At 51.2% G+C, this 22,989-nt stretch overlaps 8 protein-coding genes across 8 annotated transcripts; 4 read left to right on the top strand and 4 right to left on the bottom strand.

The window, feature by feature from the left end:
• Positions 1-1,736: 1,736 nt before the first annotated feature.
• On the bottom strand, positions 1,737-2,341 carry BKA67DRAFT_17686 (uncharacterized protein). The gene has a single exon (XM_046095253.1). It carries the CDS (start codon positions 2,226-2,228, stop codon positions 1,827-1,829), a length of 402 nt encoding a protein of 133 aa, XP_045963687.1. The 5' UTR covers positions 2,229-2,341; the 3' UTR covers positions 1,737-1,826.
• Positions 2,342-2,510: 169 nt separating this feature from the next.
• BKA67DRAFT_652781 (uncharacterized protein) lies at positions 2,511-4,137 on the top strand (the record flags this gene model as incomplete). Its single annotated transcript, XM_046106225.1, has 2 exons — positions 2,511-2,761; positions 2,814-4,137. 2 exons carry the CDS (start codon positions 2,511-2,513, stop codon positions 4,135-4,137), a joined length of 1,575 nt encoding a protein of 524 aa, XP_045963686.1.
• Positions 4,138-5,222: 1,085 nt separating this feature from the next.
• On the bottom strand, positions 5,223-5,970 carry BKA67DRAFT_529699 (Golgi apparatus membrane protein TVP15; the record flags this gene model as incomplete). Its single annotated transcript, XM_046099113.1, has 4 exons — positions 5,223-5,395; positions 5,499-5,626; positions 5,727-5,804; positions 5,951-5,970. 4 exons carry the CDS (start codon positions 5,968-5,970, stop codon positions 5,223-5,225), a joined length of 399 nt encoding a protein of 132 aa, XP_045963685.1.
• An 850-nt stretch (positions 5,971-6,820) lies between these two features.
• Positions 6,821-7,267, top strand: BKA67DRAFT_652779 (uncharacterized protein; the record flags this gene model as incomplete). The annotated part of the gene is made up of 1 exon (XM_046106224.1): positions 6,821-7,267. The coding sequence occupies one exon, from the start codon at positions 6,821-6,823 to the stop codon at positions 7,265-7,267; it is 447 nt and encodes a 148-aa protein (XP_045963684.1).
• A 2,971-nt stretch (positions 7,268-10,238) lies between these two features.
• On the top strand, positions 10,239-12,513 carry BKA67DRAFT_652778 (uncharacterized protein; the record flags this gene model as incomplete). The annotated part of the gene is made up of 2 exons (XM_046106223.1): positions 10,239-10,310; positions 10,492-12,513. 2 exons carry the CDS (start codon positions 10,239-10,241, stop codon positions 12,511-12,513), a joined length of 2,094 nt encoding a protein of 697 aa, XP_045963683.1.
• Positions 12,514-13,519: 1,006 nt separating this feature from the next.
• BKA67DRAFT_17848 (putative Serine/threonine-protein phosphatase PP2A catalytic subunit) lies at positions 13,520-14,980 on the bottom strand. Its single transcript, XM_046095267.1, has 3 exons — positions 14,535-14,980; positions 14,352-14,393; positions 13,520-14,280 (listed from the first exon to the last, which is right to left on the bottom strand). The coding sequence occupies exons 1-3, from the start codon at positions 14,691-14,693 to the stop codon at positions 13,564-13,566; spliced, it is 918 nt and encodes a 305-aa protein (XP_045963682.1). The 5' UTR covers positions 14,694-14,980; the 3' UTR covers positions 13,520-13,563.
• Positions 14,981-17,346: 2,366 nt separating this feature from the next.
• On the bottom strand, positions 17,347-18,198 carry BKA67DRAFT_529696 (uncharacterized protein; the record flags this gene model as incomplete). Its single annotated transcript, XM_046099112.1, has 3 exons — positions 17,347-17,792; position 17,848; positions 18,007-18,198. The coding sequence occupies 3 exons, from the start codon at positions 18,196-18,198 to the stop codon at positions 17,347-17,349; spliced, it is 639 nt and encodes a 212-aa protein (XP_045963681.1).
• Positions 18,199-20,292: 2,094 nt separating this feature from the next.
• BKA67DRAFT_529695 (radical SAM superfamily-domain-containing protein) lies at positions 20,293-22,668 on the top strand (the record flags this gene model as incomplete). The annotated part of the gene is made up of 2 exons (XM_046099111.1): positions 20,293-20,344; positions 20,399-22,668. The coding sequence occupies 2 exons, from the start codon at positions 20,293-20,295 to the stop codon at positions 22,666-22,668; spliced, it is 2,322 nt and encodes a 773-aa protein (XP_045963680.1).
• Between the last annotated feature and the right edge of the window lie 321 nt (positions 22,669-22,989).

The following is a 22,989-nucleotide window of genomic DNA, read 5'->3' as shown; positions in this document are numbered from 1 at the left end:
GCGCCCGCCGAGTCCTACTTCGGAGCTCGGTCTAGAAATGTCAGTTACCAAGCACATTAAGCAGTACGCGGAACACCAAGTGGGTGTGAAGTGGTTCTTGTCAACAGGAGGAGAGTTCGTTCTAAAGTCTTCTCCGGATTCTTTAGTTTGCACGAGTCAGTCCTCTACCAATCGGGGTTTTGCCATGTATGTCGCCGGCCTAACCACTTGGTTTGCACACGGTCCGTACAGTTGCTCTACAGGCGGGCAGAAAATGGTATGCTTTGTACTGTAGATATAAATATTGCGATGCCTCTCAGTCAGTCGGCGGATCTTCTGGCACGAAGAGATTGGGGGGAAGTGAGGCTATGCTCGATTTCCAAGCTGCCGTCTGGCCATATTTCCCTTGGGCCACCGTCAGCTCTAATGAGGTCAAGGTTTCATGAAGCTGGGTATCCCCAGTTTTGATTGAAATGGATCAATCTTATCTCTACCAGGGACAAACGACCATGCAGCTGATTGCCCTTGATAAAAAAGCTTGGCGCAGTCCGGCATTAACACACCTTGGCCTATCTGAAGGTGTGGTACCATTGCATTGAGCTCTGCAGCACAACACCCTTACGAACGGTCACGGATCTTCTTGGAGCCAGCCTTATATTTGACTGAGTACCAGTAGAGTAGCTGTGGTTTGATTGGAAGCAACAACAGTTTCAACATACACCGCTACATACTACTGCGGCGGTCCGAAAGAGATGCATGGAAAAGTGATGCACGTAGATAATAGTATACATACTGTAGGTATCTGCATGCTCCTCCTCGTCACCCCCAACTCGCCAATGGAGTCCTTTGCATCATGCCAGTAACCCCTCCGGAAGCTGGATCCGTCAGTTCCAATCAAGGGTGGACCAAGGCAGGATGAGCAATAGTGCAGGATTGGCAATCACGCGCGGTGCTTCCAGCAGCAGCAGCAGCAGGAGGCTTATCTCGACACAGTCCATGCCATGCTACGTGTGCAACAGTGCAGAGCGTCGCGGTCTTAAAGATATGCGCATCTTGAAGATCAGGGCGAATTGGAGATAATCACGTAATATTGATCAGATTCATCGTGACGTTCGCTCCACAATCTGTCTTTTGTCTCTAACCGAATCGCCGAAGCCGAGAAACTAAGCTTGCAACAGTAAAGCGCGGCAGCAACAAGGGCCCCGCCAATGCTTGCCATTACTGATGTTGGCGTGCATCCCAGCAGCGCTAGGCATGGTAGGCGGTCCATCCACCGCTTATCTAGCGCGGCTCGAGACTGAGAAAATGAAAATGCTTCGAAATAGTGGCGCTCTCATTGGTCGCGGTATGGTCCCGGTGGACGCTGGGGGGGCAGACAACAACAAAAACAGGGGTTCTGTTCCCATTTGGTGGAATTCTGGAATTCTGGAACCTGCCCAGCTATGATTCAATCACGCGCTGGCTGTACTTGGGCATTCTGGAGAAGTCGGCAGCTTCCATCCCATCCAATATCGCCTGCGCTGTGGTTTCTCCCATACAGGCGGAGGAAACCAAAAAGCCCTGGTGAATTGTGAACACAAATAGGCACTCCGGCATCGCGGTACTTGCATTTTCATTTCATAAAACTCTAAACGGCAATTGGCTTCTCGGTACTTGTCATACCACATATTTGCAGATCTCAGTACCCAGCGCAGAGTGAAAGACCCAGACCTAGACTCAGACCAGATCTACTTGCTTGATAATGCAGTGGCGGAGTTGACCTGATTTCTCACCGTACGATCTGATGCTGATGTTGATGCTGCTGCTGATGCGTGTGCGCCATGTGGCATGAGCAAAACCTGAGTAATCTATCCGTGCTGCCTGCCTAGCAATCCGATCTCTTGACCACAGCGCCTTTCTTCATTCGTCGTCCTGGTCAGCGCTTCCATCATTTCGCCCTCGCTCCATTGCGAATACAAGCAAAGTCCACGACCCCAGACTTTACGGCCACATTCTGTCATCAATCCCCGGCGTCCGACCTGACTCGGCCTAGACCACGACCTCTCTCTGGTGATTTTGCCATAACCGTCTCTCTGACAAATCACACACCAACTTTTATCGACCACTCTTTCGATTTCACATAGCCAAGTTCCCAGGTGGCTTACTACAATACAAGCAAACGACTCTCTCTGCCGAAGCAGTCGGCGCCATCCCGCAACCCTCGTTGTCACCCATAGCACCAGCGCCTGGAAGCAAGGCTTTTCGCGCATCTCCCAGGTTTGCGTTCGCGAGGTCTGGGTCACCTTACGACAGCGTAACTTTGTTTCATTGTTCAAGTTCGGTTCCTGTAATCGTAAACCCCGAATCGGCCTTGGACTTCATGAATCAGTGGGCGCACCTCGTAGGGCTAAGACAGAACGAGACTCTTATCAATCAACTCGTTGCCTCCATCTTATAGCAAAGGCGACTGAAGCTGGATTGCTGGTTCCCAAAGTATGATTCGAGTCGCCCATGCTTCGCAGCCGACTTTCCAAAAAGAAGTTATAGAAATCATGCGGACCGCCTTACCGACTCGCCCCATGGGGTCACAAGAGTCACAGAACCTTTCGCCCAACGACGCAGCGTATGCCTCCTCAGCTGGGTCGCGTAGCCCAGGTACCGACAGCTTCACGACATCTGGACGGGACATCGCAACATCACTAAGTCCGTCACCAGCACCATTCAGTACTCTAACCGAAGAGAAGAGCCCAAACTCCAAATCAAATATAGGCTCCTCCACGGGTCAGGGTGGCCAAGTCTGCAGGTAAGGCTTACTGCCATAGTTTTTTGTTTGTTTGTGCTTACCCAGATTGCAGCAACTGTAATACAACTCGAACACCGTTGTGGAGACGGTCTCCTCAAGGAGCAACTATCTGCAATGCTTGTGGCTTATACTTGAAGGCACGCAATTCACAACGGCCGACTAATCTCAAACGGCCACCTACGGTAGTCACCGCATCAACGACGTCGAGGAAATCGCCAGAGCAGGCGTCACCAAAGCCTTGCGGCCAAACTAACGGTGCGACATATGTGGCAGCGGATCAAACTCCGACAGGATCCTGTCCTGGCGGTGGTCGGTGTAATGGAACAGGAGGCGCTGTAGGTTGCAGTGGCTGCCCGGCCTATAACAACCGCGTCGCAAAGAGCGCACAGCTCACCGGTCTCCAAAATCAAGAGGCGTCAAATCGCGGGAGTGATCTGGGCGATGGCCCAGAACCCATCGACGTGGCTGCCCATGAATCACAAAGCTCGAATACCACTGTTGTTATCGCCTGTCAGAACTGCGGCACAACGGTGACACCTTTATGGCGCCGCGATGAGAGCGGCCACACGATTTGCAATGCTTGTGGTCTATACTACAAACTACATGGCGTTCATCGGCCAGTTACTATGAAGAAGGCCATTATCAAGAGAAGGAAACGCGTGATCCCTGTCTCTCTAGGCGGCGCAGAAGAGGGCACACCTATGGAGTCGGTCGAAGTGGCCAGCCAGTATTCTAGCTCTGAAGAAAGAGGCAGCACAAATGCAGATGGGTCCGTGAACCTCGGCTTTCGTCGAAAGCAGGAGCACCCGATGGGTCTTCTCCCCGAGCCAGTTCGACAGGGTCAAAGTCTAACACCCATGCCTCACTCGGACCTGGCCGCTTATCATACAACTTATACACCGCAGTCGATGGACAACAGAGATTCGTTGACAGACAACAACCGCCTTGCGCCCCTAACTTCAATCTCGATGCTAGGTGACCGCCAATCATCGCTATCGCCGGCCTCGTTCCTCTCGCCTTCCCGGAAGCGTTCTTTCTCTCCAGCTGACTCCGAACCCCCACAAGGCGAGCTGGGCCAGAACGCGAAACGCCTCTCGTCCATCAAATCGATTTTGAACCCTACGGCCGCGTGCCACAGTCCGGTCTCGAACCCCATGGAAGATGCCGCCGAGTCATTGAGGTTATTGAGATCGCCGGCGAGCACGATGTATTCCGCCCCAAGCCCTGGTGCCCTTTCTGTGGCGTCGACCCTGCCGCCCTTGAACGATGGCGAGAGATTCAAGGCAGAACGCCGGCTAGCCCTGCAGCAAGAAGCTGAGAGAATGAGGGAGATGCTGGCTGCCAAAGAGAGGGAACTCGCCGCTCTAGGTGATTGAAGGCAGGCATAATCAACCAATTCTGCAGCCACAAAACACAGACACACGAAAAATAGAGTATGCTGAATCACATGATACAATCTGAAACTCCTGGCAACGGGTACGGCTTTCTTTGCGGTGGCGTTTGGAGGCAAACAGGAGAGCCAGCACATGATGAAACGACGATTTTGATTTGTTTCCGAGCCGACTTGATTCGGACTGGACCAAAGGGGGGTGTTTTGCACTGGAATTGTCCGTCTGCCCCATGACCAAGTCTACTTGGCAGAGAATTCGATGGCCAAAATGTTTAGTAAGGAGTACGAGGTGACAAAACTATCACGGTGCGGTGTTATATCTGGCAGCCCGGTTGGCACTCATGATGCCTAAGAATGGTCTGCATTTCAAGGGGCTGTCACTCTTGTGTACGAGAGATGAAGAGAAAAGCGCCCAAGTAGCTTGGCACGCTCTTGCTCTTCTTCTTTCTCTTTTTGAGTATGTATATATATTGGTATATATTGGTATGTAAGGGCATGTAGTCCGCTTCAACAAAATGAACAGAGATCTCACAGCAATTTCGCCTTGGTATCTAAATTCCTAGCAAAGCAGATGGGCGGCCTGAGCAATCATGCCGTGTTTCGATGCCATGATCTTGACTGGGTCAGTAGAAGAATGCGTTATCACGAGACTATCTTGGTCGTAAGTCCTGGGCGTCCTCATTTCCAGAATCTCATATTCACGTACTGCATCTCTCTCTATGTTACACATATATATATATATATATATATAGATCGGCTCTAAGAGCTCCCCCACACTATATGCAAGGGTCCTTTTCTCCCAATGATATACAGATAGATGGGCCATCCATCCAGTTCTCCCCAACTCCCCAATTCCCCGTTTCCCCGTTTGCGATTTCCACTTGTCTTTTGGCTCCTGAAAATCTTGTTTTGCCTTGGTTGAGGGATCTTTCTCCTCGGGCGAACACCCCTCCGTTATCAGCGGTCCTCCATCTTGACTACAGAAGAAAAGAAAGAGAGAGAGAGAGAGAGAGAGAGAGTGTGTGTGTGTGTGGAAGAGTGGGGCATGGGCTCGCCACGCTGGCAGGTCTCTTAGACCTGCTCGGCGCCCCAGCCAGCATCAGCCTCTCTCATGTTGGCGGGAGGCTCGATCGAGGGGATGAACTCGAGGACGGCATAACCGACACCGACGAGGCCGACGATGGATCCGGCGATGATGCGGAGGACACCGTCGCCGAGGAGGATGGAGCCCAGGAAGATGTAGACTGTTGTGCCACTAATCAGCATGTCTGAACTCTTCTGTGTCTGTGCGGAACGGGAGGGAGGAGGGCTTCGGAGCTCTCGGGGGTCGTTGTCGAGCACACTTACAGATACCGCGGCCGATGAAGGAGAAGAGGAACGAGGCGTATCGCGAGACCTGGGGCGGAATCTGGAACTCGAGAAGCCCGATGACGGCGCCGAAGAGGATGACGTAGGATCCGATGATGAAGGATTGGCTGTTTGCCGGGTAGAGAGGCCCGTGTTAGTTATCTGCATGTTGAGTTTCTCTCAGGGCATTGCTGCCGAGACGGGCGCGGGTCTGGGGGGAATACGTACAACCCGTTGGCCGTGGTGAAGAACTGCGAGATACCGCCCAGGATCATGACAACACCGACGGCCAAGTTGACGATGCGACTGCGATTGAGAGTATCATGTCAGCGATTGCCCTTTCTGGTCAAGGTTTGCACGTCGCAAATGCGCCAATGGGGCCCTCGCTGCTGGTCTCTGTGCGACGGCAGCAGAGCTCCAGGATGAGCTTTCCCGGCTGTGGCTTTGCTTACAAGATATCGGAGAGCTCCATTTTGACGGCGATGTATCTTCTTTTGTTTTGATTTTCTTCTTCCTTAGTCGGTGGCGGACGTGAGTGTAGATAGAGTTGTCAAGGAGATGGAGCCAGCTACTGTGTCGCCGCTGGGTATCGTTGGGGGGGGTTTGCTGCTGTGTTCCAGGCAGACGGTTAGGTTGCTCTGAGGGAAGCTGGGCTGAAGCGCAGGCAAGCTCAGGCTAGGTTAGTCTAGGAGAAATGTGTTTCGTTGCATTGCGTTACGTCGCGTTGCGTCAGGAGGCTGGAGCTTTTTTTCTTTGCTTTTTCTTCTTCCCCCGTTGGCTTGGCTTGGCGGCGCCTGGACCCTCTCGCTTGTTCCAAGTTTTGCCAAGGTACAGGGGCTGCATATTTTAGTGCTCCATGTCAGGTGAAAATAAGAGCTTCAGACATTCACTCCCCCCTTCATAACGCGGTAGAATACCCGCTCCCAAACACAACGCTAGGTGACCTCACTGCCAGTTCCCCGTTGCGCCCTCTCCAACCGCCAACGCACCGAGTATCACGGCTGGGGAAATCAGGGCTGTGTGTAGGGCTTGCAAGGCAGCGTTCCAAGTGTCTTGTCATTGTTGCCATTGGACGCATTCGGATCGCCTTTTATATATGGAATCCACCAGCTACCGCGTTGCCGCTCTCTCGAGGTCGGTGTTGCCATTATCGTTGGCGCGCAAGCTCTGTTTTCAAGGTGTAGCTATCATATGTGAACGGCCGACTAGACGGTTAGCTTGTTCTGCCGTGGATATTAATCATTAGTTTACTATGGCATTGGTACAAGTATCAACGCCAACATAATCAAGTACAAAACTGGAGGTGAAATACAATAACTTTCATGCCAGTGGAACCTCTTGCTGGTGACACTATAAAATGTTCCGAGGAAGGTATCTTCAGAACTTTTGATTCGAACCGCATCACATCATTTTTCACTCTGCACGCCATCTCTAACATCACCTTTGGCCAAACTTTCGGCTTTCTAGAACGAGATGAGAACCCTTTCAGTTACATTCAGAACCTTTCGCAGTTCCCCCTTGTTATAATCGTTTTCGGTGTTTACACGGAACTCACCCACATTTTGAAACTTCTGCTGCTCAAACCTGCGCTTCCCAAGAATATCAACAAACGTGGCCTGGGTTGTGTGACGGGCTCCGCTACGGATCGAGTTCGGGAGCGATTTGTAGACAGCCCTGTTGTTCAACTAGATATATTAGGCGCTTCCATGAACAAGGGCCGTATACAGGGCGAGCTCGGTAGCCAGGCCCCTTACCCAACTTACAGCTGACTCTGACAGTACAGGTTCGTCTCTGCGTCTGACAAGTCACTTGATCTCGACACCTTCACCCATACTAGGAAGATTGCTTGTTGAGGCGAAAGCCGGTATCGCAGCCGGACGTATCACTAGGCATCTTATCAGAGACCCTCAAGCAAGGCAGCTACCCTATTTATAGGCATGCATGAACGAGGATCTTCTCATGTATCCTCTGATCGCCCGTCTGATGCCGGAGCTATTGCAGGTGTCTACGATATATGAGTAAGGGATCTTTGTCAAAATGGCATAGCACAATCTGACGAACTTGAAAGGTTACAACTTCGATCTTGCTTGTGACGCATCTCGCACCACGGCCCCTGCTGACAACTAGCCTGGCATTACTGTGCTATAAAACTCCAAAGTAACCATCTCGGCATTATACACAGCAACAAGGAAAATATTAGACTATTTCCAAAACAGCCAGAGCATCACATGATAACAAACCTATAAAGTATGGCCGCTAACCACCGAATATTTACTTTCGACTCTAGCTCGGCTCCACGTCTCTCTTGCCTGAGGAGAGAAACCCAAGGGGGAAAACTCAAGAGGATAGAAACCGTTTATGAGCTGATTTATAGAGTAGGAAATGGCAATGCCGTAGCAAGTCAATTGCTCTGGTCGAGTCCGATACGACCCTCATCGACCTGACTTGACCATACCTAGACGTCATCGAGCTCTGGTGCATTCTCGCAGTCGAATCTGTCAGCCTCGAGCCATCGTTAGGATCTATCTACATCAGCATCTTCGTCACATACCTTTCTGTTTGGCAATGCTGTCGAGTATGATCCGCGGACTTGAGTTCCTTCTTGCACGTGCATACCACAGATTTCTTCGCCTCCATAGGATGGAAATGCACCACCAAGAACTACAACGGATGGATGGGTTCTGAGCCCTTCTTGATAACAGCTTGCAAATATAGCACGGTTCGTGCTTCAGAACTACTCATAGAGCACGATATGAGCCGCTTCTTGATGGCTGTCTGAATCTCTGCTTTGAGAACAGAGCAAACCTAGGGCGCTGTCATATGATACAACAAAGTCGCGCAGATCGTCGTTGCTGTTGTGTCCGGTCCAGTTATAACAATGAACATCGTTTCCGAGCGGCCTCTTCTCGAGTGAGCCCAGAGTACCATTTCTCCGCTCCATGGTACAACCCTGGCCTGTCCAAATTTCTGCGTGATGACAGAGTTTTGACGTTGTCGTGGTATCTCCTCATTCCAAGGATCCTTGGACGGGGCAATTCCGCAAGCGCCCACCAGAGTCTTTGGGCAAGCCCATTTTCGAATGATATTTCAAAAGAGGTCTTCCAAGGATTGCTACAACCCAGATTGCTCATCTGAATTTCGGCCCGGTTTGGTCTCTATATCTTCCTTTCTCGATCCGAAATACGTCGCAGAATGTCTCATAGAGAGGAGCGTGTCTCAGCAGAGTGGACGCACAAAACGAGGCGAATAAATAAGCTCTATCGTTGCCGGGACAGCCAACCTGAGAACACTGTTTAAGAACCCTTCGTTGCCCATGGTAATCAGCAGGCAGGTCGAGACATGATCCAGACCCTTGTGGCCTGGCTGAGGCAACGTTGAATACCCACGAGCTGGATCGCCCTGCTCATGCCCAGCTTTCGAGCCCGGGTCAGAAGACTAAACCAGCGGGCAACGAGGGTTCATGCTGTATCGTTTTATCTGTCTGCGCGAACACTTGTCATAGGAGTGTCTTTGTTCGCCGACCCCGACCGACGTTCCCACGATGTCAAGTAAGATAAGACGTAGCAGTGGAGCTCGGGGAACAGAAAGAGGAGCAATTGATTAAACGGCTCGTTTCTTTCGGCTTGTAGCTCAGCGCGCGTATCACAAGCTTGGTTTGCTGATTGTTACGACCGACCGCCGACAACTGCCTCTATGGTCCTCGTGTCTTCTTTGTCTGTAAAATCTATTGCAACTGTAGGCCATAACTTCCATGACGGTTCGCTACGCAACCTTTGAACCTTGCAACCCACACTATCAAATTCAATGCACGATAGGTTCACTAGCGTCGGTATAAGCAACCTTTAGCGCAAGTCAACTTAACGTTAACGTTAGTCAGCTCTTCTTATTGTCATGCATTTCCTATTAGAAAGCATAACAACTACAGCTTCCAGTGCCTTGTTCATGAAAACCAAATGGAGCCACCGGCTTTCTGAGGGCGCCGTTACACACACGGCGATCGTTACTTCGCAGGGCTCTGAAAAGGCCACCACGCAGACCATCATAGGGCCTGGCTGGTAAGACAGCTCGAGCGAGCGTCCTGACAACCGGAGCTGCGACGGTCGTCAGAGTTATACAGCGTCCAATGTTTACTCTCAGTCGTTGTTGAAACAAATCGCAGTGGTCCGAAACTTGTGGAAAGATGACAGCCCCACAGGCCTCGGATCGGCGCTCATACCAATACGCACCGACCTGCATGGTCGATAATGGCAATACTGCAGAACTCGGCACCGACTTGTTCATGGGGCTTATTGGATCTGGAGTGACCAGAGGTACAAAGCTTGTTTCTTGTTAGTATTCTAAACGTCAAGGTTTTCAGCTTTTCTCCGGAGGGTGCTCAGGATGGCACGGGCGTAGGTGTCTGCACAAGATGACATGCGGTACACAGCTTGCTTCTTAATACCGGACTCCGTCCCGGAGGTTCGTCCAATATCTGGATTCTAACTTCTCTTCTTCTGCTTCCAACTCACCTCTATTCTTTTGCGAACATACATTCTGTCACTCTCCTTCTCCCAACCGCTCTAGCCGCATTATTTTCGAACAATCCTTGGGGAAAAGTGGGCGAAGAGAATTGCTGCAAGTGGTAAACGCTCACTATAACCCCCCCCCATTTTGGGGAACTCCGGGCCCACAGTCTTTGAAAAGATCCAACACGCTGCTCGAAGAGCAACACGATAATCTGTTCTGCAAATCGATATCAACATGGTCGATTGGACATCCATACTGCCTCCCAGCGTGGTGGCAGATACCGTAACACCAAAAGACCCAGAATTGGTAAGTTCTTGCCATTACTTTATTATGTCTTCAACAACATGTCTTATAGAGGTGGCTTGGCGGGCCCACTATTATTGAACGTAAATGGCGGCCACAAACTCCATCTGGGGTGACAATCAATCGCATAGCAACAAGAACACTTCAATCATAAAACCAAGAACTTTGCTGACGCGTTTACCAGGCACCAGCTACAAACACAACTGTACCGACAACATCGGGACTAAACAATGGTGCTCCGTATCTACCAAGCACAGCGCAGCTGGGCGGCGTGCCGACACCACCTATTGATAATCCAATTAGTGCTGTGCTGACGTTTCTCTTCTTGGTCGCAGCCGCCGCACACATGGTGGTATTTCAGATATTCAAGCGACGGAACCATCTCTTCGTCTTCAGCGCCATGATGTTTGCCTTTAGCTTGATACGTGCCCTAGCGCTGGTTCTACGCATGGCATGGGCCAGCCATGAAACAAACGTGCGACTCGCCATCGCGGCCGGCATACTCGCGCAGGCGGGAACCATTCTGGTCTTCATCATCAACCTGTTCTTTGCCCAGCGGGTACTGAGAGGGTACCACCCGAATTTTGGCTGGAGCAAGCCGGCGGGTATCCTCTTCAACTTCCTATTCGCCAGCGTGGTCATCTCGCTGATGATGATCATCGTGACCACGGTGCAATCGTTTTTCACGCTCGACGAGGCCACGAGGGAGAGGGATCATGCGGTGCAACTGTTCGGTGGCACGTACCTGGCGGTCCTCGCCTTTCTGCCGATCCCGATCGTGGTCGTCTCGGCCATCGCGCCGCGCAAGTACGTGGTCGAGAAGTTCGGCACCGGGCGCTGGCGAACCAAGCTGTTCCTGCTGCTGTTCACGTCCGCCATCATGTCGCTCGGCGCTGGTTTCCGCGCCGGTGCCAACTTTGCGCCCCGGCCCATTGACGACCCCGCTTGGTACCATGGCCGTGGCCCCTACTACGCCTTCAACTATGGCCTGGACCTCATCACCACATACCTGTACTTGGGCGTCGAGTTCCACAAGCGCTTCTTCGTGCCCAACGGCGCCAAAGGTCCCGGGTCTTACATGTCAGCGACTAGCCTCCCGACGGAGAAGGCGCGCCCGGCGCCCGCAGATTCGACGAAGCCAGCCATGATGCAGTCCGCAGACGACGGCTACGGCCCGTCCGTCGAGACCCTGGCCTCGCAGCACTACAGCGAGTCGGCGCCGTCGCCCACCGTCTACAGCAGCAAGATGCCGATCACGTACGTGGGGTACAACGATTCGTCCTCGTCCCTGAAGCCCGGCCAGAAGAAGTCGCAGCAGCAGCAGGGTAGGCGGCTCTCCAAGGCGCACTCGCGAGCCCAGCAGCGGTCCAACACCTCGCTCTACTCCCAGGACACCTTCGTGGGGTCCGTGGACCCGGGCCTCATGGACACGCCCCCGCTGACCAGGACCATCTCGGGCGCCACGGAGCACATCGCCGACGAGCCGCCCAACCTGCCCCCGGTGCCCATCCTGCCCGCCGCGTTCGAGGACATGTACGGCGGTAGCAGCAGCAGCAGCCGCGAGGGCAGCGGGAGCTACATACTGGAGAATGATTCCTCCAGGCGCACGTCCGGCAACTCCTTTGCCGGCGCGCGGACTGCTGCGGCCGGCGGCAACAGAGGCAGCGGGAGCACGAGCACGGACAAGAGGTCTAGCGACGTGCTGAGCGACATGCTGCAGAAGATGGACAGCGTGCGGCACAGCGCCGGGAGCCACGGCAAGGCGGCGTCGGTGGAGAGGACGAGCGAGGGGCTCCGGATGTGGTCGCCGACGTGGGTGGACTCGGCTGACATGTCCGGGGCCATGGATGCTGGGCTTCTACAGCAGCAGCAGCAGCAGCAGCAGCAGCGGGGGCGGCCGCACAATCCTGCTGCCGAGGAACCACCACATATACAGCAGCGCCGGCGATCGCAGCATCAGTCCTTTGAACTCGAAGTTGAGAGGTCGCGGCCGCCGCACATGCAGACGCAATACCAGCCACAACGACAGCAGCAGCCGCAGCAGGAGCAAGCTTTCGACCGACAGCCGCAGCGGCGACGGCCTCAGTCTACAGATGGGAGCGACCAGGTGGGCACGAGCGAGGACTCGAGCTCGTATCACACGGGCGAATCGAATGGATCGACGAGTGACGGTACTAAGTCGAGGCCGCAGACGAGGCAATCGTAATCGGGAATTACTATACTTGACATTAAGTGGGCAGGCATATGGAGTTCACCAACGGCATCACACCAACTTGTCTTTTTATTTGTCTACTCATTCAGCATGTAGTCAGACGACATGTCATGTTTCATAGATAACATCTGGGGCTGGAAATCTCAATCGCAGAGATAAAACATTCGGGGAAACATAATAGCATATACACATACCTTGCCCTTTTCCCATAGCCATTGGAATCCCCTCACAGCAAGTGTTCGATAGTCTATAATGTCGCCAGAGGGCTATACATGATAATTTACTCAACTCTGATGTGTTTGTAGAACAGCTGAGCTGACTAGTGACGTCGAAGTGAGTTTAACTTTATGCAGCGCGGGAGTACAACACGTTTGAAGACGGCGAACTTTTTCATCATGGGAATATATCATCATTAACTCTAGTTGTTCCCGGCTTGCCAGGTGTTGCTGCTTGATTCAGACGTGTACGATTTAAAACGTAAAATGACGGCTAAAGTAAACGAGAAAAAAGCGTGGTCCTCTCATCCTCGTACTTTGCATGCATCAACAGTCGCTTTTCGCCATCGGAGCGAACAAATCCCGTCACGCCGAAGCAGATCGACAGCAGGGCAATAGAGTTTGGCCGGTGGGGTAATCGTACAGTACACAACATGCGCTGTCGCTCTTCCTTCTTGTCCGTATTCCTGAAGGATTCTTCTGTTGTTGTTATTGTTGTCGTCGTCGTCGTCGTCATGAACCTGTGGGTCTACCAAGTTTGTAGCCCTCGGCCTCTGAGAGCATCCGTAAGAGACGTGATTACAAGAAGTAATCCGGCGTACCTGTGAGAAGCTTAGTACATGATCCGGCACGAAAAGGAGTGGGATCGGCGGCTGCGGTAAGGCTGTGTTCCGGTACACCAGCTGATGCCGGGAGGGACAGGAGGAGACAAGGCGACTTACGTCTAGAGACCATTGGCTCGCCAGCACGTGGGCAAGGGTCAAATTGAAGGCTGCGAAGGAGTCCTGTCAGCTTGTCGTGCGCACTGAAAGTTGTGGATGGGTGTTACTTACAACGTGTACTTGAGGTGCTCGTCAATTTCCATGATGGCGGCCTGGTTTCCGCATCTGTAACAGTAGTTTGGCGCTGAGAAGATGGTCACGACGTTCCGATCTTGTGACCAGTTGTATCCTTCCATGACCAGTTGATGGGCTCTCGCGATGAGGGTCAGGCCATTGTTGTGGTTAAAGGCCTCACTGATATCTTGGCCAAAGGTATAACCGGCACCACGGGGGGAGATTCCCCAACCGCATCGGTCATCGGGGTCAGACCACAACAGGTCGCACATGGGGCCCTCGTGAGGGACTTCTTGGATACGGTCGAGGGCGCGGATGTTGTCAAGAGTGTCGATGCTGGGGGAGAGACCGCCGTGGAGACAGAAGATCTGATTGTCGATGAGGGCGGTCAGGGGGAGGTAGTCGAAGAGGTCGGTGAAGAACTTCCAGACGTTGGCATTGCCGTATTTCCGCAGACACTCATCGTAGAAGCCGTAGACCTGGGTGATCTGACGCGACTCGTGGTTACCACGGAGGATGGTGATTCTCTCTGGGTATCGAATCTTCAGTGCGACGAGGAGGGTTACCGTCTCGACGGAGTAGTAACCACGATCGACGTAGTCTCCCATGAACAAGTAGTTGGTGTCGGGATTGGGGCCGCCAATCTTGAACAACTCCATCAAATCGTGGAACTGACCGTGGATATCACCGCACACTGTTACCGGGCATTTCTGTTCGCGGCGGGGTGGTTAGTATGCCAAGGCAAGGCCGCAGTGCTGTTGGGCCAGAATAAATTACATACTACCGGTTGCACATTTGACTCGGTTTGAAGGACTTCTCTTGCCTGTTGTGCTGGATGATCAGTAACGGTTTTGTTTTTCTGGATGCCGTGTCGATGGGGACGAGGGACAAGGGACATAGGAGGAGGAGGAGGAGAGAGGAGGACAAAGCAGCGGAGCAGAGCAGAGTAGAGTAGAGCACACACCTTCTCGCAGAGTCTCTGAACGTCGGGCTCAGCCAGTTGTTTGCAGCTCATCAGGCTCTCGATCCACCCGTCGAGGGTAGGTATAGTCGCAGGCTCGGAGGTGGGCAGAGGCGGTGCCAGCTCGGTGGGTTGGCTCACGTCCTCCATGTTGGTGTCCATGATTGCGGGCGATGGTTCTGGTGACGGATTCTAGTGCCGTGACTTGACTCTTCTGTGGCGAAATGGGATAGCGGAGAATTGCTTGGTCGTGCCTCTCCTCGGGCGTGGCTTGTTGTCGCGCGAGGGGTGTTGATTGAGGGCGTCGTGGGATTTTGTCGAGGCTGATGGTGAAAGTCGCAGATGACGTTGGGTTGAATGGGCAGGGGGAAGGGGAAAGGACTTGATTAGCGCGAGTCTGAGGACGGGTGATGACTTTTGGAAGACAAGAGGACAGAGGCCGGTTCGCAGGCGATCAAAAAGAGTCGACCGTCGGAGGGAGCTGCTGCGGGGGGGTGCACCTCCTAACAACTAACTAACTCAGTCTTCTCGGATCACAGTAGCTCGAGCAATACCCAAGTAAACACGCGTGCAGGCGGGAGCTTGAAGCAAATTTATCATCCGCTTCTAACGTGACCGTGACCGTAGCTTTCGCCCGTAGATTGGTTGTAGGGTTGCGTTGCTCTTCGGTCTGGTCTCGCAAGTTCGCGGGGTCGGCCCAAGATTGGGGGGCTGGCTACTATGAAGTTGCTCTTCGTCTAAGTTAGTCTAGCCTCCAGGACAGTTAAGTTACGCCCAGTTGAATCCAGTCTGCTTGCTGCTTTGTTTTGACGCCAATGAACAAAAACAGATGCAAAGCGGCCCGAGCTCACCATGGGAAATTCAAATGACCTCGCTTACTCCTACATAGCTATTATTCAATTTGCATCCAGATGAGACCCCTCCATCTCAAAACTACCACCTACACACAGTCTCCGTCCTCGACACACCCTTGCCCACCATTGGCCATCTTGGTGCCTTCTCCCCTTTTGGTATTCACCCCTTTTGGTATTCACACTACATTTATACGGCAGAGTATATTCAACAAGCACTCAAGTACCCGCAGAAAAACTAAGCAACATACTTGGAATCATTCAATGGACTATACTGAACCTTTGACAAGGCTACCTGAGACTAGTCTACGGCATTTCTTTCCGTTGTTGGGTCCTGATGGCCCATGCCTCTGCTCTGAAGAAGAAACCCCCCCCCCCCCCCCCGTTTTGGTACCTCATCTCTATGAATTGCGTCGGATACTTTCTGCTGGAGGACCAGTGTAAAACCCACACGAGCCCAACTTCAACCAATATATTCCCACTAGGTCAGACCATCACCATCATAATCGACCGCTTGGGCATGTGTGAGTATGCAGAGAGGAATAGCCCACTGCGAATTATGGTCGAGGTAGTGAACAAACCATGTTGCAACGTGAAAGCTCTCTTGGTGACAGTAGAGTAATGAATGGAGACCGCAAGAGAAGCCATTGGCAGCGCAGCTGAATCCTGCCGCCGCTATACGATATCAAATCAGAGTGCAAGAGTGGAGGGCCTAGGCTGGTGGTTGCCTTGCTTTCGAGGTATTGAGACTGATATTGTTGAGCAGAGAGGCCATGCTTATAACATTGCAAAAATCGCGAAAATACCACTCTCCGCTTCATGGATATTTTTGGTCCTAGAATACTCTTCAGGAGAGCTTTTGTTCTTTCACCCGCCTAAAGAAAACCGTCCATAACAATAAGATGCTTACAGTGAAAGTTGCGTTTGGCTTAGGGGCCTTGTTGAGGCTGGTTATTTGATCAACGTCAGGCTCGCTTTTGGGAGCTGTTCTCCTCGATACCAACATTCACATCGTTTGCGCTCTTGACCGTGTCCGTTGCTATCGAAATCCAAGGTTATTACAACAGGTTGAATCCTTGATGATTTGATTGATGTCTTGATTTATCTTGTCTCGCTCCGCCTTCCGGCTAGAGCACTGCGATTCGGCTGCGCTCGTTTTAAGCCCACAGGAGTTCTTTGCAGGCTCCTTGAATACAACCAGGTTACTCCTTTTAGCCTGCTCTAAACAATTGTAACTGGTTAGAAACATACTGAAGGATATGCCCTGTAGGTCGTTCCAAATGTGAAGGGATGTCGAGCAGCTTGATGATCTGACTTTTTGTAAGCTATAGTAAAAACAAAGAGTTTACAGGTTATATGGAACTTCAACGGCTTATTCTGAAGGACACTAACGAGCTGGTAGAGAAAGGCTTCATGTATTATAATATCCATTTAGTCTAGTGTTTGGGATTGCCACTTTCAAATCCACGTTTCTGTGCCCCTCAATGTGTGGTGGCTTCGATGGCTGTCAGTACATATACAGATAAGTAACGTGACAATGCCCACTAATCTGTAAGAGTAGAATTGTAAAGTTATGTATATTTATTTTGAATCTTACTTATGAAAGATTGATAATACTCGAATTTTTACCTCGTTGTAAATAATTGAATTACTGAATGGTTGCCAATCTGTCATGCTTTCGCACGCATATTTAACAAAGACCTTCGGCCACAGCGCCGATCATAATGTTACGACTTCCCCCGAGTTATAGAATAAATAAATGAAAACCTGCAAATTGCTCCATAGCGAATGCTGAGTTTGCTATCTTTGGTTTCGCGAGACTACCACTCGCGCATCATGGTCTTACAATCCGGGACAAAGGCTTCCATGCATGTTGTGCAGGCAAATACACCCATCTGTACACCAAGCGGCAGGGGGCCTGATCACTGTCTGTCAGGCGGCTTCCCTATTTAGAGACCTCTTAATCATCGCTCGTGAACCGTATATTTGACATCGTCAATATAAGTGGCTCCGCCTTGTTTGACCGTACTGTGATAGGTTGTCGCAAATTCAACCCTATCGAGATTTTTGAACGCGGAGTTCAACTGAGCCTTGGTCATTTTCGCATTTGTCGTTCGTCCCGGTTGGAAAGTGAGCTTCTGGCTGGTCACACATCGACCGTTGTTGTAACCGAAGACTGTGACGATGCAGACTGACAAGGCCTTTGCCGAGCCGGCACCGGGTCCGTACACGCATCCAAAGTTGAAGGATGCCACATCGAAGGACGTGACATTGGTTTTACCCGGAGGAATTGTGATGAAAGGGACGACAAAAGGATCAGTGGTTTGTATATATGCTGCAACATTTCGACCCGATGACGGTGCGACCCCTACAGGCACCAAACCATTACCAAGTCCTGGCTCTAACAGATCTGTTATGTAGACGTCAGTTGATAAATTGAAGGTATGTATTGCTTCGAAACGTACACTATATTATTTGTTGTCAGTAGATGATAACTTTCTATAAGTTTAGGGTCTCTGGGAATGTTTTGAGATAGTGACAAAAAGCTCAGTCATCTCTAACAGGCAATATGTGCCTCATAGGCATGCTAGAAAGGGTAGAAAGTGAACAAGAAAATTGCTTACCATTCTGCCAAAGAAGACTTGGTATGTTCTCACATTCTGACGAACCTCGAATCCAAGTTTGTTTGGTGTGCTGCAGGCAAAGCGATCAAAATTGGCAATAGATGTGACGCTCGTGAGCGCGCGTTGCTCGACAGCTCTCGCCAGGGTGAGAGTTGCGGCTAGCAGAAGGAGAAGGACGAGGAATCTCGGCATTGCGGTAATTGGAGCCCAACTGAGAACCACTTGAGTTATGCCGAATCAAAGTTTCTGTTTGCAATGATTGTCAACAGTGCTGGCGGGAATGATCTCATGCAAAACGGCTGCAAACGCTCGAGTTAAATATACAATGGGGGAAAAAAAAAAAGGCAACAAGATTTCGATGGTAATAGTAGTGGCAAGCACGTGGGACTCAGCTGTCTCAGTTGTCACAAAGCAGTTTATAGCTCTAGTGGAAGAAATACCAGTTTTTGCAATCCCGAAGGCATGGTAACTTTGGAGTATGAGAAAAAAGTGTAAAGTTAAAATGGTCGGTTGGCTTGATGTATTAGCAAGTGAGACAAGCAAAAGTGATGTGAAGCGCCTCCCAAAATTTATGGCGTCTCAATCAAAGACATGTCAAACCATTGGGCTGAGTTTCGAGCCTAGATTGCGCTCGTGGATTAATTTAGGCGATAATAGCTTCCTGCAGTTTCTCAGTCGTGGTTTCTTCGTACGTACCATATGAGTCGCATGACAACGTCCTGACCAAGCTTGAGACGTGAAAATACCAGTGACAGCGGATTACTAAGTCATCTGCCACAAATACACAATGTTGAAATGAAGCCGGCCTCATACGTTGTAGCGAACGACATGCATCTTAGTCGATGAGCTTGTGTCATTTGTGCTTCTACCTCAAACAGCCTTGACCAAACAGCTTCAACAAACAGTTTGCGATCCGCCATTCTCTGTCATGGAGATATCATGGGAAACCAAGGGTTTTAGTAGTATACCAGCACATATAAGTCTGGACTGGAACCATGTCGATTGAAAGGCCGCAATTAAAGCTACGGTCTCTTTGCATGAAGACTGTTGGACCATTAGCTAAGAACATATCTTAGAGTATTTACTCCATGAGGTTAACTGAGCCATAATGACCAAACAAACTGGTCATCCTATGCCTTTTACAAAGAGGTTGCAAGTCGTAGGACTTCTGGAACATGGTGTTTAATATCCTCAGGCAACTGCCTCGAAATCATATTAGATAGATATTTACCTGGGTCCGCAATCTTGATTCGCAGCATTAAAACAACAGAAATATTTGCGTTCTAAACAAGGATTATCCCGATCACTCTCTCAGACCATTCGTCATCTACATAGACAACCAGGGAAACAAACAGCTCAGCATAATATAAGATAGCCGGGACACGAGATCTTTGCATGCTGGCCATCCCCTTGGAAAATTATCCACACCGTTCTCAAACATCACATTGTACAGCCTACACCAAAAGTCGATGGTCGAAAATATTTTTTTGGCTGCGCTAGTTGCGTAAATTCCATTCCTCATCTTTGTGGAATGCGCGACACTGCTAAGTCATAGACATAATTCAGCACTGATATGTGCAATGGTGATGTTGAGGAAATCAGGAACTTTAAGAAACTGCCCATCACCAATTTCACTACCGCCGAGAAACAACTTAGATCTTCAAACATTGTGAAACCTATATCCAACATGGAAATTTCATCGGAGCTTGTCCAAAACGTCCTCAACGACTGTGACGTTCGAACGGTTGCACGCTTCAAAACGGGTGAGCCAGAATACAAAGGAGACCGCTCATTAAGATCTCGCCGAGCTGTCACGCTTAAGTTTGGAAGGCTGATAAGAGAGCCAAGAAGGCTGTAATCGTGGTTAGACGGGCCTGTAATACTGCGACCGTTGGGAACTTTGGATTGTATCAGTGGAATGTCCCACTGTTTCAAGGCAATTCGATGCCTAGAATTGTGCATTTTGTGGTCATGATTCGAGAAAAAGCTGATAATATTAAAGAGCAGTTAAGTCGTGCGGTCCATTGTTCAAATATGCAATGCCTGTGCCGGTTTGCCTTCGAGATCTTGGCACGAGTATGGAATATACGGAGGGCGCTGGAACAGAACAGGGGCTTGCGGTTGAAGAATGTCCAAATGACTAAGCACAGTTGATCGGCCCACAATTTAGACTCCCCTGGAGCCAGAGCACCGGATGGCAAAATTGCCCCTCCACCGAACGCCAACTGTGTGGCGTGCCCCTCCAACCATCAACCAAAAAATTTGGACACCGCGTGCATATTGAAGATGGGCATCGCGCAATGGATGAACGAAGTGCAGGCCGCCGGGCCTGTAGCCCGTGAGTGTTGAGATCAAGCCTTGAATTTTTCGACGTTGCTGACGATAGTCTCAGAGATCATTGATTTGTGGCATACTCATAGGACGTCAGTTCTCATGACCACCTTTGGTGTGTTGTGCTTGGTTTATTCATACTTGCTCTACACCCAACCCCGAGAGTACTCGGTGGCGTTCAAGAAGATCTACGATGACTCCGTAAAGGATGCGTCGACCTCTAAATCGCAGGTGCTGGATGAGAAACCATCGGTGCCACTGCTGAAAGAGCCTGCCACAAATGGGCCGAAGCGCATCAAGGGTGAACTTCGCAAGCCTGAAGTAAAGCGATCAGAATCTCGCTCCGACGAGCCCCGTCGGGTTCAGCCTCTAGTCTTCTTTTCGTCACTGACAGGCAATACCGAGAGTATCGTTAAAGAGTTTGGCAAGTCTCTGGAGGCCGTATTCAAGCAGGATGCATCTGAAGACACCAGAATCCTGACGCCCATGATTTTGGACCTTACCGAAATTGACTACGACGAGTACTTCATAACACCACCCAAGGCAACAGAAGGGGGTGATGCTGTGGACTATGTTTATCTGCTCATCATCCCGAGTTACAATATCGATACCATGAACGACATTTTCTTGGAACACTTACAAGAGACGCACAATGACTTCAGGATAGATACTGCGCCTTTGTCGGGACTTGTTGGTTATTCGGTGTTTGGCCTCGGAGATCGCGAAGGGTGGCCCACCGAAGAGGAAGGTTTCTGTTTCCAGGCAAAGGAGGTTGATAAGTGGATGGCGAAATTGACAAGCCGGAAAAGAGCCTTCCCACTTGGTATGGCAGACACAAAACGCGAGCTGAAAGAGAGACTGGATGAGTGGACCCAGGGTGTAGGAGATGTGCTCAGTACAGTTGCGAAGACCGGGGGCCTGGGCGAAGGAGTACCTGGAAGCGGAGATGCCGTTGAGAGTGACGACGAATCCGTGTCTGGAGATGACGACGGCGAGGTCCTCTTCGAAGACCAGACAGTTGAGATCAACCGGCCAAAGAAGAAAACCACCGGCAACCTTGAGGATGTTGAGGATCTTGGTAGGATCATGAAGTCCTCCGGTGGTGGTCAAGCGCCCATCGCAGTCGACTTCACAACCTACAGCAGACCCGCGAAGAAGTCCGCGACGCAGACCGTAAAAGAGATGGTACCGAAGAGCTCGCCAACATACAACTCCCTGACCAAGCAGGGCTACCAAATCGTTGGTTCGCATTCAGGGGTAAAGATTTGTCGTTGGACGAAATCCGCGCTTCGTGGCCGTGGCTCGTGCTACAAATATTCCTTTTATGGAATCGCGTCGCACCAGTGCATGGAAACTACGCCCTCACTCTCTTGCAGCAACAAGTGTGTCTTCTGCTGGCGACACGGCACCAACCCCGTTGGCACAACCTGGCGCTGGGTCGTTGACCCGCCCGAGTTGATCTTTAATGGCGTCAAGGAGGGCCATTACAAGAAGATCAAGATGATGCGCGGCGTACCTGGTGTTCGAGCTGAGCGCTTCGCCGAAGCGATGCGCATCCGCCACTGCGCGCTCAGTCTCGTTGGTGAGCCCATTTTCTATCCTCACATCAACGAGTTCTTGGCCATGATTCACAAGGAACATATATCCTCTTTCCTGGTGTGCAACGCGCAGCACCCAGACGAGCTCGCGGCCCTGAAGGCCGTGACTCAGCTCTACGTGTCTATCGACGCGAGCAACAAGGAGTCGCTCCGCAAGATTGACCGTCCACTACATCGCGACTTCTGGGAACGTTTCCAACGGTGTCTCGATATCCTGCGAGAGAAGCGTTTCAAGCAGCGCACTGTCTTCCGCCTGACCTTGGTCAAGGGATTCAACGTGGACGACGAGGTCGAGGGCTACGCCGACCTTGTCGAGCGCGGCCTGCCTTGCTTCGTCGAGGTCAAGGGCGTGACGTTCTGCGGCACCAGCACTTCTGCGGGCGCCGGTCTCACCATGGCCAACGTGCCCTTCTACGCCGAGGTGCAGGAGTTCGTCGAGGCGCTGAGCCGAAAGCTCAACGAGCGAGGCTTGAAATACGGCCTCGCGGCTGAGCATGCCCACAGTTGCTGCGTTCTGATTGCTAGTGAACGCTTCAACAAGGATGGCAAGTGGCACACTCGCATCGACTACAAGCGCTTCTTTGAGCTGTTGGAGGAACGGGGCGCGGATGGTGACTGGAAGCCCGAGGACTACATGGGCGAAGCAACACCGGAGTGGGCTACTTGGGGCAACGGTGGATTTGACCCTAGGGATCAAAGGGTGGACAGAAAGGGGCGGCCTATAGAGAGATAGCGAATGACCGAGGGGGTGGATTGGTGGACGGCATGACGAACTGCCACTCAAGACTGCAGCCTTTGTCGATTATGTACAGAGAGAAGAAGAAAAATCAAGGGCATGATTCATCATTTGTCTATGGCCCCCCTTGGCTGTGAGTTTCCGGACGTCCATGCCATACCATGCGCGTTGTGCTACAAAAATATACAAGTAACTCCTCCCTCGTCCCCTTTCACGGAGGGTTCTGGCCGAGTCGGATAAAGTGCCGCTCCAGCTCGCATTATATCTTACAACAAGAAAATATGTTTCTCTAGCCCTTCATATCATGCCTGGTCTTTT

Source organism: Truncatella angustata, assembly GCF_020726525.1.
Source record: "Truncatella angustata strain MPI-SDFR-AT-0073 chromosome Unknown BKA67scaffold_1, whole genome shotgun sequence".
Taxonomy (NCBI): Eukaryota; Fungi; Ascomycota; class Sordariomycetes; order Amphisphaeriales; family Sporocadaceae; genus Truncatella; species Truncatella angustata.
This window is presented reverse-complemented; position numbering and strand designations above follow the sequence as displayed.